The 14,581-nt window shown below is 49.9% G+C and overlaps 1 protein-coding gene across 2 annotated transcripts in view; it reads right to left on the bottom strand.

The window, feature by feature from the left end:
• Window positions 1-14,014, bottom strand: part of SUPT5H (SPT5 homolog, DSIF elongation factor subunit) — a 31,120-nt gene extending 17,106 nt beyond the window's left edge. The window contains exons 1-8 of one of the 2 annotated variants that reach the window (XM_009435572.5): window positions 13,908-13,991; window positions 13,580-13,740; window positions 6,015-6,180; window positions 1,831-1,896; window positions 1,260-1,271; window positions 672-741; window positions 486-554; window positions 310-375 (exon numbers count right to left, since the gene is read on the bottom strand). In XM_009435572.5, the coding sequence (XP_009433847.1) occupies window positions 310-375; window positions 486-554; window positions 672-741; window positions 1,260-1,271; window positions 1,831-1,896; window positions 6,015-6,180; window positions 13,580-13,654 (524 nt within the window). In that variant the 5' untranslated portion in view covers window positions 13,655-13,740; window positions 13,908-13,991. Of the gene's footprint in view, window positions 1-309; window positions 376-485; window positions 555-671; window positions 742-1,259; window positions 1,272-1,830; window positions 1,897-6,014; window positions 6,181-13,579; window positions 13,741-13,907 lie in introns of both variants that reach the window. The other variant, XM_009435573.3, reaches the window with a different exon arrangement.
• Window positions 14,015-14,581: the final 567 nt, after the last annotated feature.

Here is a 14,581-nt window from a genome sequence, read left to right as displayed (position 1 = left end):
CTAAGCAGCAGAGGAAAAGGAAGGCCTTCAGTGAAGCTGGATCTTCAGTAACAAACAGACGAACCCCCAGGGCCACCCCCTTCCTCTGGTTTCACATCCAGGTTCCCTCATACTCACTGACTTCCCCACGCTTCTACCCAGGAGCAAGAGAAAAGAGAAAGTGCCACCTTGCCCTCCCTACCCCCGCCATCCACCACACTGCCTGTGTGACTCTGCCCTGACTTATTTCAGGGAGCCACCTGTCTGGGCTCCATCACCCCATACAAGATTCGCACCCCAGCACGGCCCCCACCATCCCAACCCCCTTACTTGACTCCTGGGAGCAGCTGCTGCTGGGTGATGTCATCTGAGAGCTCATCAGATCCTCCATACACCCTGAAGGGAGGAGGGCAGTCAGGAAGGGGTGAAGCTCTGTCAGATCCCCGCCCCTTCCCGCTTAGGGACCACCTGCTCCCTGCCCCCACCTGCCCCCGCCATGCCCTTACGTCTCTCCCACAGATGACTTGGCGTATTTCTTCATGTAATACTCGCCCAGTTCTTCTTCTCGCTGGTCCCTGGAGCACGAGTGGGGAAGCAAACACGAATTGAAGGTTGAGGACAGCAGGTGGGCTGACCTACTCCCAAATCTCCCCACAGGAGCCAATCCCACCACGTTTCCCTTCCTTGCCCACCTCCAGAGGTTTTGCAGGCGGCGAGCCCCAGAACGATCTTCATCCAGGACAACATTATCGATATTGGAGGCTGAAAAAAAATGGGCAGAGGGCGTGAGCAATGGCAGGTGGAGGGCAGGGGCCTGGAGAAAATAGGGGCGTGCAGCTAAGAGGGCCAGGGTTTGGCCCTGGGGCAGGAAGATGACATTTCACAGAGGAAATCCCAACCCCTCATCCCCTACTCTGTCCTACTCAGCATTCTGCTTCTTGTCAAAAAGACTGGGGATGGGGCCCAGCAAGTTGGGGGGCTTCCAGCTGTTCCCATCTCAAAGTCACTGTCCAGGCACACCCTGGACTGCACCCCACCCCACACATCGCTACCACCCACAAATGCTCAGTCCCAGACAGACACATCCATGCTTTCCCAGGTCAACAACTGGGGTATACCTGGCCCCAGAACTCCCTGACTCTGGATCCTACATGGGTCAGAGCCCCCAGGGCCAGACCGGGGCTGGTGGGGAGGCTACCGGTGAGGGCAGGTGCCTCAGGAAGGAGGTAATGTCAGGATATGGGAGGAAGGTCAGGGAATCACACTTTTCATATTCTTACCTTCAATCTCTTCTACTTGGAGGAAGAGGAGGTGGTGGTGGTGGTTGTGGTTGTGGTGGTGGTGGTGGTGGTGGTGGTGGGCGAGGGCAGACAAAGTATGAGCCAAATTATAGCAGCAAAATCAACCAATGGGTTGGGGGAGGGGAAGGGAGGGACACAGAAAGGTTGAAAATCAAAAGTAAAGGCCAGGCACCAGGTGGTTGGGGAGAAGCCGAAATGTATGAGGCGCACAGAACGGAAAATAACGGGGAAAGGGGGGCACTGGCCCAGGAAGTGGGGGGTATCTTGGGACAGACCTCGCCCACCCTACAACCCCAGAAGGGATTCACTGGGCCCTGGGATCCCAGAGTCCTCTCCCCACAACATCCCCACCCCACGGCCCCACCCCCCACTCATGGGCCTAAAAGGAAAAAGCAGGGAGCTGGTCTCTCTGGGAAGGACAGAAAGAAGCAAGGTGAGGACGGTGGGAGTTGGGGTGTACAGGGGATGGGGGGGTGGGGGGAATGGGCTCTGAAGACCCTCTCAGCCACCCTCTTCCCGGTAGTCTTGTGGAGGCAGGGCTCACACACACCTTTCTCTAGGATGTCCTCTGCTCCATCCTCCCACTGGTCCTCGTCCTCATACTCATCGTCAACATCTAAAACGGAAAGGCCAAGTGGTAAGTGGCAAAGGTGACCTCATAACAGCTCCCAGGACACGAAGCATCTCCTCTGGGAGATGTGCACTACAAATCCCCACTGCACAGAGCAGGACACTGAGGCTCCAACAGGGAGGCACTCGTCTGGGGCCGTGCCACAGAGCTGGTGCACGCATCAGGATCGAGGGGGACATACAGCTCCAACTAACTCTAAAAGTCATCCCCTCTCCTTACTCCACTCCCAAATCCCTTTTAAAAAACTAAGATCAAAGTAAGCAAAAACAAAAGTTCCCTCCCAACTATCAGAAAATGATCGATAAATAGTTTTTTAAAAGATGGTTCATGGTCTGTTGGTTTTATGATTCTTGTACATTTATAACAGCTAATGCTGAGAGCATACTATACACCCTGCCCTGTTCTGAGTACCTGACACAGGTTCCTCACTGATCTTCCTGGCAACCCCGAGGGAGGCACTATCGCTGTTCCTATTTTACAGCAAAGGCTCTGAGACCCAGAGAGATTAAGAAACTTGCCCACAGACTCAGCTGGGATCTGAGAGAGGCAGTCTGGCTCCATGGTCCATGTACTTAATCTCTTTACCATGTTGGATGTACTGCTTTGCAGGTATCAAACATTACACTAAAAACGTAATACATGCACATAATGAAAAACTCCAATGTCCATAGAGGATGTAAGTATCAATTAAGTCTCCCTCACATTTCTAACCCCTAGTATCTCAGTAACCTCTCCCAAAGGCAACTCCGTGACTAGTTTCTTGCCTAGAGATATCTGTGTACATATATGAAATCCATGTAAGGCTGGACGTGGTGGCTCACACCTGTAATCTCAACACTTTGGGAGGCCGAAGTGGGAAGATCACTTGAGCCCAGGAGTTTGAAACCCGCCTGGGCAACATAGTGAGACCTCCTAAATCCAAAAACTTAAAAAATTAGTTAGGGTTGGGCACGGTGGCTCACGCCTGTAATCCCAGCACTTTGGGAGGCTGAGGCGGGTGGATCATGAGGACAGGAGCTCATGATCAGCCTGGCCAACATGGTAAAACCCCTGTCTCTACTAAAAATACAAAAAATTAGTCAGGTGTGGTGGTGGGTGCCTGTAATCCCAGCTACTCGGGAGGCTGAGGCAGAGAATTGCTTGAACCCGGGAGGTGGAGGTTGCAGTGAGCCAAGATCACACCACTGCACTCCAGCCTGCGCAACAGAGGGAAACTCCGTCTCAAAAAAAAACAAAAAAACAAAAAAACAAAAACAAAACAGTCTAGTCAGGCCTGGTGATGCACACCTGTGGTCCCAGCTACTCAGGAAACTGAGGTGAGAGGATCACTTGGACCTGGGAGGTAGAGGCTGCAGTGAGCCATGATCATGCCACTGAACTCCAGCCTAGGAAACGGAGTGAGATCCTGTCTTTAAAAAAAAAAAGAAAAAAGAAAAAAAAAGGGCTGGGCACAATGGCTCATACTTATAATCCCCGCACTTTGGGAGGCCGAGATGGGTGGACCACCTGAGGTCAGGAGTTCGAGACCAGCCTGGCCAACATGGTGAAACCCCGTCTCTACTAAAAACACAAAAATTAGTGGCACATGCCTATAATCCCAGCTACTCGGGAAGCTGAGACAGGAGAATCCCTTGAATCCGGGAGGCAGAGGTTGCAGTGAGCCGAGATCACACCACTGCACTCCAGGGTGGGCAAGAGAAACTCCGTCTTAAAAAAAAAAAAAAAAAAAGAAGAGGCGGGGCGCAGTGGTTCACGCCTGTAATCCCAGTACTTTGGGAGGCCAAGGCGGGTGGATCATGAGGTCAGGAGTTCGAGACCAGCCTGGTCTCGAACAAAAATTAGCTGGGCGTAGTGGCAGGCACCTGTAATCCCAGCTACTCAGGAAGCTGAGGCAGGAGAAGCACTTGAAACCAGAAGGTGGAGGTTGCAGTGAGCTGAGATTGCACCACTGCACTCCAGCCTGGGTGAAAAAGCGAAACTCCATCTCAAAAAAAAAAAAAAAGAAGAAAAGAAAAGAAATGCATGTAATCCACCCCGCCACCACTATGTTCCCCTCATGTAATTTTTTTTTTTTTAGACCGAGTCTTGCTCTGTCACCCAGGCTAGAGTGCAGCGATCTCGGCTCACTGCAACCTCCACCTCCTGGGTTCAAGCAATTCTCCTGCCTCAGCCTCCCAAGTAGCTGGGATTACAGGTGCCCGCCACCACGCCCGGCTAATTTTTGTATTTTTAGTAGAGACAGGGTTTCACCATCTTGGCCAGGCTGGTCTCGAACTCCTAACCTCAGATGATCCACCCGCCTCAGCCTCCTAAAGTGCTGGGATTACAAGCATGAGCCACCGCGCCCAGCCCCCACGTAATTTTTTTTAACACACCGTTCTGTACCTTTCTTTTTCTCAAAACTACTACTAACTCAGAGCTCTCCCACAGCAGCACGTGCCTCATATACTATATGGCCCATAATTTGTTTAACCAGGCCCTAATCATCAATAAACATTTAGGTCACCAAACTTTTGCAACTGCGAACAGGACTACAACAAGCATCTTTGTTCTCAGGTCTTCATGCACTCATGCAAGTTTAACCATAAAGTAAATTCTAAAGAGGAACTGCTTGGTCAAAGGGTTCCTGCATGTTAAATGCTAACAGGCACTGCCACACAGCCTTCCACACAGGCAGTGCCCACCAACACTTCCACCACCAACATATGGGTGTCCCTGGGAGCCCACAGCTTTTACCCAGCATGGTATCCATTCTCTTGCTCTCCAAGAACATCCAGAGCACCTCCTGTCCCTTTGACAATAAACTAGTTTTCTTCTCAGGTAAAACAGTCCCAGGAAAACAGAGGGAGGATGTGTTCTAAGTAACCCCTCTTCCCATAGGTAAGAGGCACATTCAATATCATCATGGAAGTATGAACTAGTCTTATCTTTTCAGGAACTGATATTTGGCCATAAATATCAAAAAATTTTTTTAAAAAAAGTGCGGCCGGGCATGGTGGCTCACGCCCGTAATCTCAGCACTTTGGGAGGCCAAGGCGGGCGGATCACAAGGTCAGGAGTTCGAGACCATCCTAACACAGTGAAACCCCGTCTCTACTAAAAATATAAAAAATTAGCCAAGTATGGTGGCACGTGCCCGTAGTCTCAGCTACTCAGGAGGCTGAGGCAGGAGAAACAGTTACAGTTGAACCCAGGAGGGAGAGGTTGCAGTGAGCCATCGCACCACTGCACTCCAGCCTGAGCGAGACTCCGTCTCAAAAAAAAAAAACAATGACAACAACAAAATGCACCACCTTTGCCTAGCAATTTGACTAACAGGGATTTAACATGTAGAACAGAGATTTTTCATCTGGGGTGGTCTGTGTTCGATGAAAAAACTACAGCTCCTATTTTCAGTAACCTGGAATTGAAATTTAGCATTTACATCAATTACATACAATGGCAACAAACCACACAATGTTAGCTGTGTCACTGGCTCTTTCACAGCACATTACAGCTATAGGTATCTCAAGGCAGCATTTACACTCACTGCTACTTGAAAATTAGATTCTCAGACTACCTACAAAGTCTTATTACCTAAATATGTTAACAAAGAAACATATGCACCAAAATGTTCTTTGTAAATATTCTGATAACTGTACTTCAATAAATTGTCCTCTCTGGAATCCTATGTATTTTGTTTTATGCATTTCAGAAGATGATTCTGAGAAGGGAACAGGGTTTCACCAGACTACAGAAGGGGCCGTAGCACGAGAAAAGTTAAGAACTTTGGTCCTTCACGCCTGTAATCCCAGCACTTTGGGAGGCCAAGGCGGGCAGATCACGAGGTCAGGAGATTGAGACCATCCTGGCTAACAAGGTGAAACCCCGTCTCCACTAAAAAATAGAAAAAATTAGCCGGGCGTGGTGGCGGGCGCCTGTAGTCCCAGCTATTCGGGAGGCTGAGGCAGGAGAATGGCATGAACTTGCAGTGAGCCAAGTTCATGCCACTGCACTCCAGCCTGGGCGACAGAGCGAGACTCCGCCTCAAAAAAAGAAAAAGAAATGGAACTAAAAGTGGAAGCTCAGCCTCTGCTCGGCACTGGCCAAGCACTATGACATACCAGCCTCGTCCAGAATGAAGCCTCCATGGCGGGGTTTCTTGGGGGGTCGGTCATCATCTTCTTCCTCCTCTTCCTCATCGTATTCCTCCTCCTCTTCCTCCTCCTCTTCGTCCTCAGGCTCTTCTTCTTTCTCACTGCCCGCTGCACTCCGCCGCTCTTCCTCTACCTACAGGGGTCAGGCAGGGTTGTAGCACCAGAATTCTACTACCCCCAAAATCCAAAAACCAAGTTCCTCACCCTAAATCTGACCTCAGATTGGCCTGGCCAATCATAGCCCACTTTGCTCTGCATATATCCCTTTCACTCTAGCCTGGCCTCTCTGGTTACCATCCTATCTCAGCGACAGCACTGCCATCTCCCCAGCCACCCAAGCAACCCTGGGAGTTGACCCGGGCTTCTCCCTGCACTAGACCTCTTGCTCACTTTCCACCGAGTCTTTAACTATAATAGCTTGATGAAGCTTGGTCCTTGGGCCTCATTTCTTTCTCTTTTTTTTTTTTTTTTTTTTTTTGGAGACAGAGTCCCACTCTGTCTCCCAGGCTAGAGTGCCATGGCAGAATCTTGGCTCACTGCAACCTCCACCTCCTGGGTTCAAGCAATTCTCTGGCTTCAGCCTCCTGAGTAGCTGAGATTACAGGCGTGCGCCACCACACCTGGCTAATTTTTGTATTTTTTTAGTAGACACATGGCTTCACCATGTTGGCCAGGCTGGTCTCGAACTCTTGACCTCAGATGATCCATCCGCCTCTGCCTCCGAAAGTGCTGGGATTACAGGTGTGAGCCACAGCACCCGGCCCATCTCTTCCCATTCTACAACTCCCCAAGGCCATCTCGTCCTCTCCCTTGGCGGTGGTGGACATCTCTGTGACAGTGACTCCCATCTCTGTTTCTAGTCCACACTGCTCACGAAGATCACTGGCCACCCCTGTTGCTAATTCTGTGGCCATTCTGTATTCCCTACCATCCCAGCAGCATCTGGCACCCCAACCATGCCCTCCCTGGAGAAATGCTCCTCCCTTGGCTTCTGCCGTATCATGCTCTCCTGGTTTTTCTCAAAACTCCACCAGCTCCTCTTCAAGCTCCTCTTACTGTTAACCCCTTCAAATCTGACATCAATTACCAGGGCTCAGTCCAGGGCCACTTTGTTCTCCCTCCATGCACTCTCTCCCTGTCCATTTTACTTTCCATGACCTCAGTTCCTGTCTCTAGAGACGACACGTGTCCTCATCTGTCTCTAGAGTCCCACTTTTTTCCAGAACTCAAGACCTCCATGCACCAGCAGCATCCTGGATGCCTCCCCTAGATGGCCTCTGAGCCCTTTCATACTCACTGTGTCCCAAACTGACCTCAGTGTCTTCCCCTAGACCTGTGATGGCCTCCTCCAATTACCGACAGACACCAAATCCTCATCCTTTCTGCCTGTGAACATCATTTCTCCAACCCATCCTTTTCCCCCAGCCCCATATATCTGAGCCTAGGCCAGGACACTGCCCTCTAACACCTGGATCCTTACCCCAGCCTCCTCCCTGCTCTCCTGGCCTCTAATCCCTCTTTCCATACCAGAAACAACATTAATGGATGCACACCAAACTTCAATCTTTAACTCATGAACTTCACGACTTCTTCCATGTCATTACTACAATCCATTTACCTAATACAGGTTGAACATCCCTAATCCCAAAATCTGAAATCTGGTCAGGGGCAGTGGCTCATGCCTGTAATCCCAACACTTTAGGAGGCCAAAGCAGGTGGATCACCTGACATCAGGAGTACAAGACCCGCCTAGCCAACGTGGTGAAACCCCATCTTTACTAAAAATACAAAAGCTAGCCCAGCATGGTGGTGGGCACCTGTACTCCCAGCTACTCAGGAGGCTGAGGTAGCAGAATCGCTTGAAACTGGGAGGTGAAGGTTGCACTGAGCCGAGATTGTACCACTGCACTCCAGCCTGGCCAATGGACCGAGACGCTGTCAAAAAAACAAACAAACAAAAAACTGAAATCTGAAAGGCTTCAAAATCTGAAACTTTTTCAGCACTGACATAATGCTCAAAGGTCATGCTTAGGCTGGGTGCAGCGGCTCACGCGGATCACCTGAGGTCAGGAGTTCAAGACCAGCCTGGCCAACATAGTGAAACCCCATCTCTACTAAAAATACAAAAAAAAAAAAAAAACCTAGCCAGGCATGGTGGCACGCCTGTAGTCCCAACTACTTGGGAGGCTGAGGCAGGAGAATTGTTTGAACCTGGAAGGCACAGGTTGCAGTGAGCCAAGATCGCACCACTGCACTCCAGCCTAGGCGACACAGCAAGACTCTGTCTCAAAAAAACAAAAATAAAAAGGTCGTGCTCAAAGTAAATGTTCACTGGAGCATTCTGGATTTTCAGATTAGGGAATGCTCCAGAGCAAATATTACAAAATCAAAAAAAAAAAAAAAAATCCAAAATCTGAAACACTTCTTGTCCCAAGCATTTTAGATAATACTCAATGTGTATTTTCTTCAAATCTACTCACCTTCTTAAATAAAAACATTTTTATATTATGCAATGTTTCAAAATTTAAAACTTTTGAAGGTTTGTCATAAACACAAGGTAACTATAAAGATAAAAGCAAAACAATGTTATTAAGACCCAGCAAGATACTGCTGCCTGCTGCAGGCTCTAAGCCTAAGGCCTGTTCTCCCACCCAGAGGCGTTCAAGACACAGTAGCACTAAGATGAAACTTTCTCATGACCCAATCAAGATAAGACACACAACTGAAGAGGAAATATTCTCACTAAATGATTCAATGTAGCTTAAGGTCTTGTCCTTATTCCACCTAAAAGCACCTTTCATCATCCCCAACCTAGAATATATGGTACAGTCTTAGAAAACTGTAATCTAAAACATGAACCTGACCATTTGTTCCCCTGCTCAGCTTCAGCCAGCCTGAACTAGAAGCACATGCTCTGCCTGCTGCCTCTCCCCGTTCCCCACCATTCAGGACTGCCTCCCCAACACTAGGCCTCAGCTGCACTCAACTACTTGGACCATACTCTCTCAGTGCTGGCCATCATCCATGCTGGTTCTCTGTATAAAAAGTCCCCTCTGGGGCTGGGCGCGGTGGCATGCGCCTGTAATCCCAGCTATTCAGGAGGCTGAGGCAGGAAAATCACTTTAACCCGGAAGGAAGAGGTTGCAGTGAGCCGCGATTGCGCCACTACACTCCAGCCTAGGCGACAGAGTGAGACTTCATCTCCAAAAAAAAAAAAACTGTGCCTCCCATTCACACTTCAACGAAAATATTCCCTCCTTAGCTAGGCATGGTGGCTCACACCTGTAATCCCAACACTTTGGGAGGCCAAGGTAGAAGGATCACTTGAGCCCAGGAGTTTGACACCAGCCTGGACAATCTGACAAAGCCCTGTCTCTACCAAAAATACAAAACTTAACCAGGCATGGTGGCAAAATCTTGTTGTCCCAGTTCACTGGGAGGCTGAAGCAGGAGGATTGCTTGATCCTCAGCAGGCTGAGGCTGCAGTGAGTCGAGATCACACCACTGCACCCCAGCATGGGTGACAAAGTGAGACCCTGTCTCAAAAAAAAAAAAAAAAAAGGCTGAGCATGGTGGCTCATGCCTGTAATCCCAGCACTTTGGGAGGCCGAGGTAGGCGATCACTTGAGGTCAGGAGTTCTGAGACCACCCTGGCCAACATGGTGAAACCCCATCTCTACCAAAAATATAAAAATCAGCCAGGTGTGGTGGCGCACCGCTGTAATCCCAGCTACTCAGGAAGCTGAGAGAGAACTGCTTGACCGTGAGGTGGAGGCTGCAGTGAGCTGAGATCGTGCCACTGCACTCCAGCCTGGGTGACAGAGCAAGACACCAAGACAAAAAAAAAAACAAAAAAAAACAAACCAACCTTCCTCCTCCAGGCAGCCATCCCCGCCCCCTCTCCCCCAGGCAGAGTCAGGCACATCCTCTATGCTCACAATTCTCTGGGCTCCCTCCATCACAGCCCTGACCACTGTGAGCCTCCCAATAGTAGGGCCCAGTCCATCTCAGGCACTGCTGGGTCCCCCAACATCACCCAGCCCAAGGCCAAGCACAGAAGACTTCAGAAATATTTGCTTAACACAAATTTCGACTAGCCCACGATGAAGCACATTTTAACAACCCAAACTATGACAGGACCACAGGCTGATTTCTAGGAACCTTGTCATCAGTTCCCCTCTGACAGGTCCCAGAGATGCCTCTTTCCAAACCTGGCTCCTCCCTCCCAGTGGAGGATGCCCCCACCACTCTCTGCTCACCTCAGGGCTTGGATGTGCTCTCACCGTCCTCAACATCCCCTGCAGTAACTGTGTATCTATAAAACTGCCTCTGCCTTGAGACTGAGATCTCCGTAAGGGAGACTGTGACCCCAACATGCAAGGAACATTTGTTTTTTGTTTTTTGAGATGCAGTCTCGCTCTGTCTCCCAGGCTGGAGTGCAGTGATGCGATCTCTGCTCACTGCAAGCTCTGTCTCCTGCGTTCACGCCATTCTCCTGCCTCAGCCTCCCAAGTAGCGGGGACTACAGGCACCCACCACCACGCTAATTTTTTGTATTTTTAGTAGAGACGGGGTTTCACCGTGTTAGCCAGGATGGTCTCAATCTCCTGACCTCGTGATCCACCCGCCTCAGCCTCCCAAAGTGCTGGGATCACAGGCGTGAGCCACCGCGCCCAGCCAGAACATTTGTTGAATGAATAAATGAACAGGTTACTGGAGCCATGATGGATGAACCAGCAGCTCCCCTCAAAAGTAGCTCATTATTTGCCATCCCTACCTGTCTAGCCACAGAACCCTGTTCTTCAAGGACCATGTCATCATTTGGCTGTCTGAAAAGGCCATCCAGTCCTGTCCCTGGCAGTGGGGACAGGCCTCACAGTGCCCTCTTGCCTCACCTGGTAACTGAAGAGGAGCCAGCGGCGGGGGTGGGGGGTCAAGTATGGTGTAGTGTTGGGGAAGTGAGACTAGTAACAGTGCAAACGAGAATGTCCCAGACAGGAAATGGAACTGGGGATCTTGGTCTCATTTCCACCTGACTTTAACCACCAAGCAGTGTCTCCAAGCCATGAATCAGAGACCAAGAATCCAGTGCTACAGCTTAGAGAAAAGGCCCTCCCTGTCACTCTCCCACCACAGCATCCCAATTTCTCCAACTCTTCACTGCAAGCCTGGAAGCCAGGCACTCTCCAAAGGTCACAACAAAGATTGGCAATCAAATGTCCACAGAGGATAAGCAGGCAACATAAGTGACTGGGACAAGTCACCCGAAACACACAGCACTCTCCGTCCACCAAACGTTTTCCAGAACACAGCCACGTGAAATCCTTTCCTTTTCTTCACTCTGCCACAAGGCAAGCAAGAGGACAAATGGCAACTAACATATCCTGGGAACTGGAGAAAATTCCCAGCTGTATAAGTAGGGCAGCCACTCATCAAGCAAATGGCTGCTCTGCAGAACAACTCTGTGTCCCAGGGTGCCAGCTCCTTTCATTTTCCCAGAAAAAGAAATCTTAATCTTTATGTTAAATCTCCCTCACAAGCATTGGCAACTAATTTAAAAGCCAATTTAAGTTTCTGTGCATCAAACAAGGGATCTATAATCACCCTGTCATCTGTTTACTGGTTTGTGATTGCTACCTACTAAATGTCAACTCCAAAAATGCAAAGATTTCCTACCAGACACCTGAGAAGTAAGTGGAACACAGTAGTAGATGCAAACACTGATTTGTTCAACAAACAAACAAAACAAAAATAAGTTTAAAAGGTGGATAATGGGCTTGGTGCAGTGGCTCACGCCTGTAATCCCAGTACTTTGGGAGGCCAAGGAGGGTGGATCACCTGAGGTCAGGAGTTCAAGACCAGCCTGGCCAACACGGTGAAACCCCGTCTCTACTAAAAATACAGAAATTAGCCTGATGTGGTGGTGCACGCCTGTAATCCCAGCTACTCAGGAGGCTGAGGTTGCAGTGGGCTGAGATCATGCCACTGCACTCCAACCTGCGCAACCTAGTGAGATGCTGTCTCAAAAAAAAAAAAAAAAAAACCATAATGGCAAATAAAAGAACATTTGAAATCAGAAATGCCCCAGGAAATGTTGGTTTTTTGGTTCCTGGAACAGAGGTACAACAGACCCAAAGCCAGAGTGATCCTTTCAAAACATTAGATCACATCTTCCACTTGCTCAAACTTTTTCGTGGTTTCATTTTACTCAGTTAAGACCAAATTCCTTACCACAGCCTTCAAGATCCTATATGACTTGGCTCTCATAAATTCTTTGTTGCACTCACTCTGATCCAACCAAAGTGGACCCCCTTTTTTTAGGGGGTGGTGGGGAGACAAAGTCTCACTCTGTCACCCAGGCTGCAGTGCAGTGGCACCATCACAGCTCACTAGACCTTCACCTCCTGGCTCAAGCGATCTTCCCACCTCAGCCTCCCAAGTAGCTGGGACTACAGAAGCGTGCCACCAAGCTCAGCTAATATTTTTATAAGACGGAGTCTTGCTCGTCGCCCAGGCTGCAGTGCAGTGGCGCGATCTCAGCTCACCACAGTCTCCACCTCCCTGGTTCAAGCAATTCTCAGCTTCAGCCTCCCGAGTAGCTGGGATTACAGGTGGGTGCCACCATGCCAAGCTAATTTTTTTGTATTTTTAGTAGAGACGGGGTTTCACCATGTTGACCAGGCTGGTCTTGAACTCCTGACCTCAGGTGATCCACTGTCTTGGCCTCCCAAAGTGCTGAGATTACAGGTGTGAGCCACCAAGCCCGGCCTCAGCCAATGGTTTTTATATTTTTGTAGAGACAGGGTCCCGTTGTGTTACCGAGATTGCCCTCGAACTTCTGGGCTCAAGTGATCCTCCCAGCTTGGCCTCTCAAATCCTCGTTAATCCCTGAACACGGCGGACACACTCCCATCTCTGCACCTGCTGGTCCCACTCACTGGAACACTCCACTTCCAGCTAACCACGACTCACTCCCTCACCTCCAACAAGTTTTTGCTCAAATGTCAACCCTCAGACTCATGCTGATGACCCTATTTCAAGAGCAACCAGGACTCTCCATTCCCCTTTTCTGTTCTCTTTTTCTCCAGAGTACCTTCCAGCTTACTATATAGTTTATTCCTTGGCTATGTTTATTTACATTCCCGAAGACAGTCATTTTTAAAATCTTTTTGTTTACTGGTGTACCCTCAGAGCAAAGAATTGCGCCTGGTACATAGTAGGCACTACAAATATAGTTATGGAATGACTAGATATAACTAAAAAAAACCCACTAATGCTAAGTGCTTACTATATGCACACAGAGTAAACTTTCAAAACATCACCTGTTACCTCACTGGACCTGACCCATTTCTGGCTTCCAGACCTGTCCCTTTGCTTGACTTCGACTTGCCTAATTCTCTATCTCTTGCGACAATCTGGGAGTTCCCAGAAGCCAGAGCCCGCTGTGAACCCCTCGAGCCTCCCACAGGGGCCTTTCTGCCCGGAGTCCTGTCCCCAGACGCAATGTCTCCCCCAGCGCCCCAGCCACAGACCTCGGCCTCCTCGCCGTCACTGCTGCGCTCGCTGTCCTCCTCCTCGGAAAAGTTGCTGTCCTCGCTGTCCGACATCTTCCGCTGCTGCTGGGAAAGACAGCAGCCTTGGCGCGTCCCACAATCCTGCGCTCCACCCCGAGCCTCAGTTTCCCCGCTGGTTCCTTGGGAGAAGAAAACCCCTTAGCGCGCTTCCGGCAGGCTCGTTTTGGCAATCGCGAAGCGGAGTGAGGACCCCCTCCTACGCCACATGCTAGACCTCCCCAGTTTCCGAATCTGTTCTCTACACCTCCCCGGCGCCCGGAACTGCCACCTCTGCACACGCACTGACCTCTCGGGCTCCACCTCCGCCTTCGGTACCAGCTGCTGTTCTGACGACGCCTTACTGGGGATGACGGGTCCTCTCGCGAGAACCTACCCGTTGACCTCGCCTAACACGAGATTTCCGGGGCTGGCACGGGCGACGCACTTCCAGGTCGCCATCTTGAGAGAGGCAGGGCTGGGCTGGGCGGAGTGCGGGGCCGACGTCTGCGGAGGGTTAGGAGGGGAAAGGTGTTTTTTACCCGCCGGCTCGGCGACGAGGCTGAAACTCATGTTTGAATTTAGTGAGCCGTTTGTTCGTTAGTCCGGAACACTAGCGCGGTAGGTCAAGCCGCGAGGAGGCGGCGAATCAGCGAATAGCAAATTATAAAAGAAACAAGGCTTTATCTCCTAGGCCCTCTAAAGCATCCCCAGGAGATCCGTATCCCCGTTTTGGAGAGAACGCTGAAGCTCAGAAAAACTCAGTGGAAAGCGGCAGACCCAAGCCTCCTCGCCAAGTCGGAGTGACCGTGAAGCCCTGGTTTTTCCTTCTTTTTCTTTCTTTTTGTACTTTTTTTTTTTTTTTTTTTTTTTTTTTTGGTAGAGTCGGGCTGTTGCCCGGCCTGGTCTCAAACTCCTCTAACTCAAACTCAAAAGCCATCCTCCGGCCTCGTCTTGCCAAAGTGCTGAGATCACAGGCATAAC

This window comes from Pan troglodytes, chromosome 20 (assembly GCF_028858775.2).
Source record: "Pan troglodytes isolate AG18354 chromosome 20, NHGRI_mPanTro3-v2.0_pri, whole genome shotgun sequence".
Taxonomy (NCBI): Eukaryota; Metazoa; Chordata; class Mammalia; order Primates; family Hominidae; genus Pan; species Pan troglodytes.
Note: the sequence above shows the minus strand (reverse complement) of the source record. Positions and strands in the feature narration are given on the sequence as shown.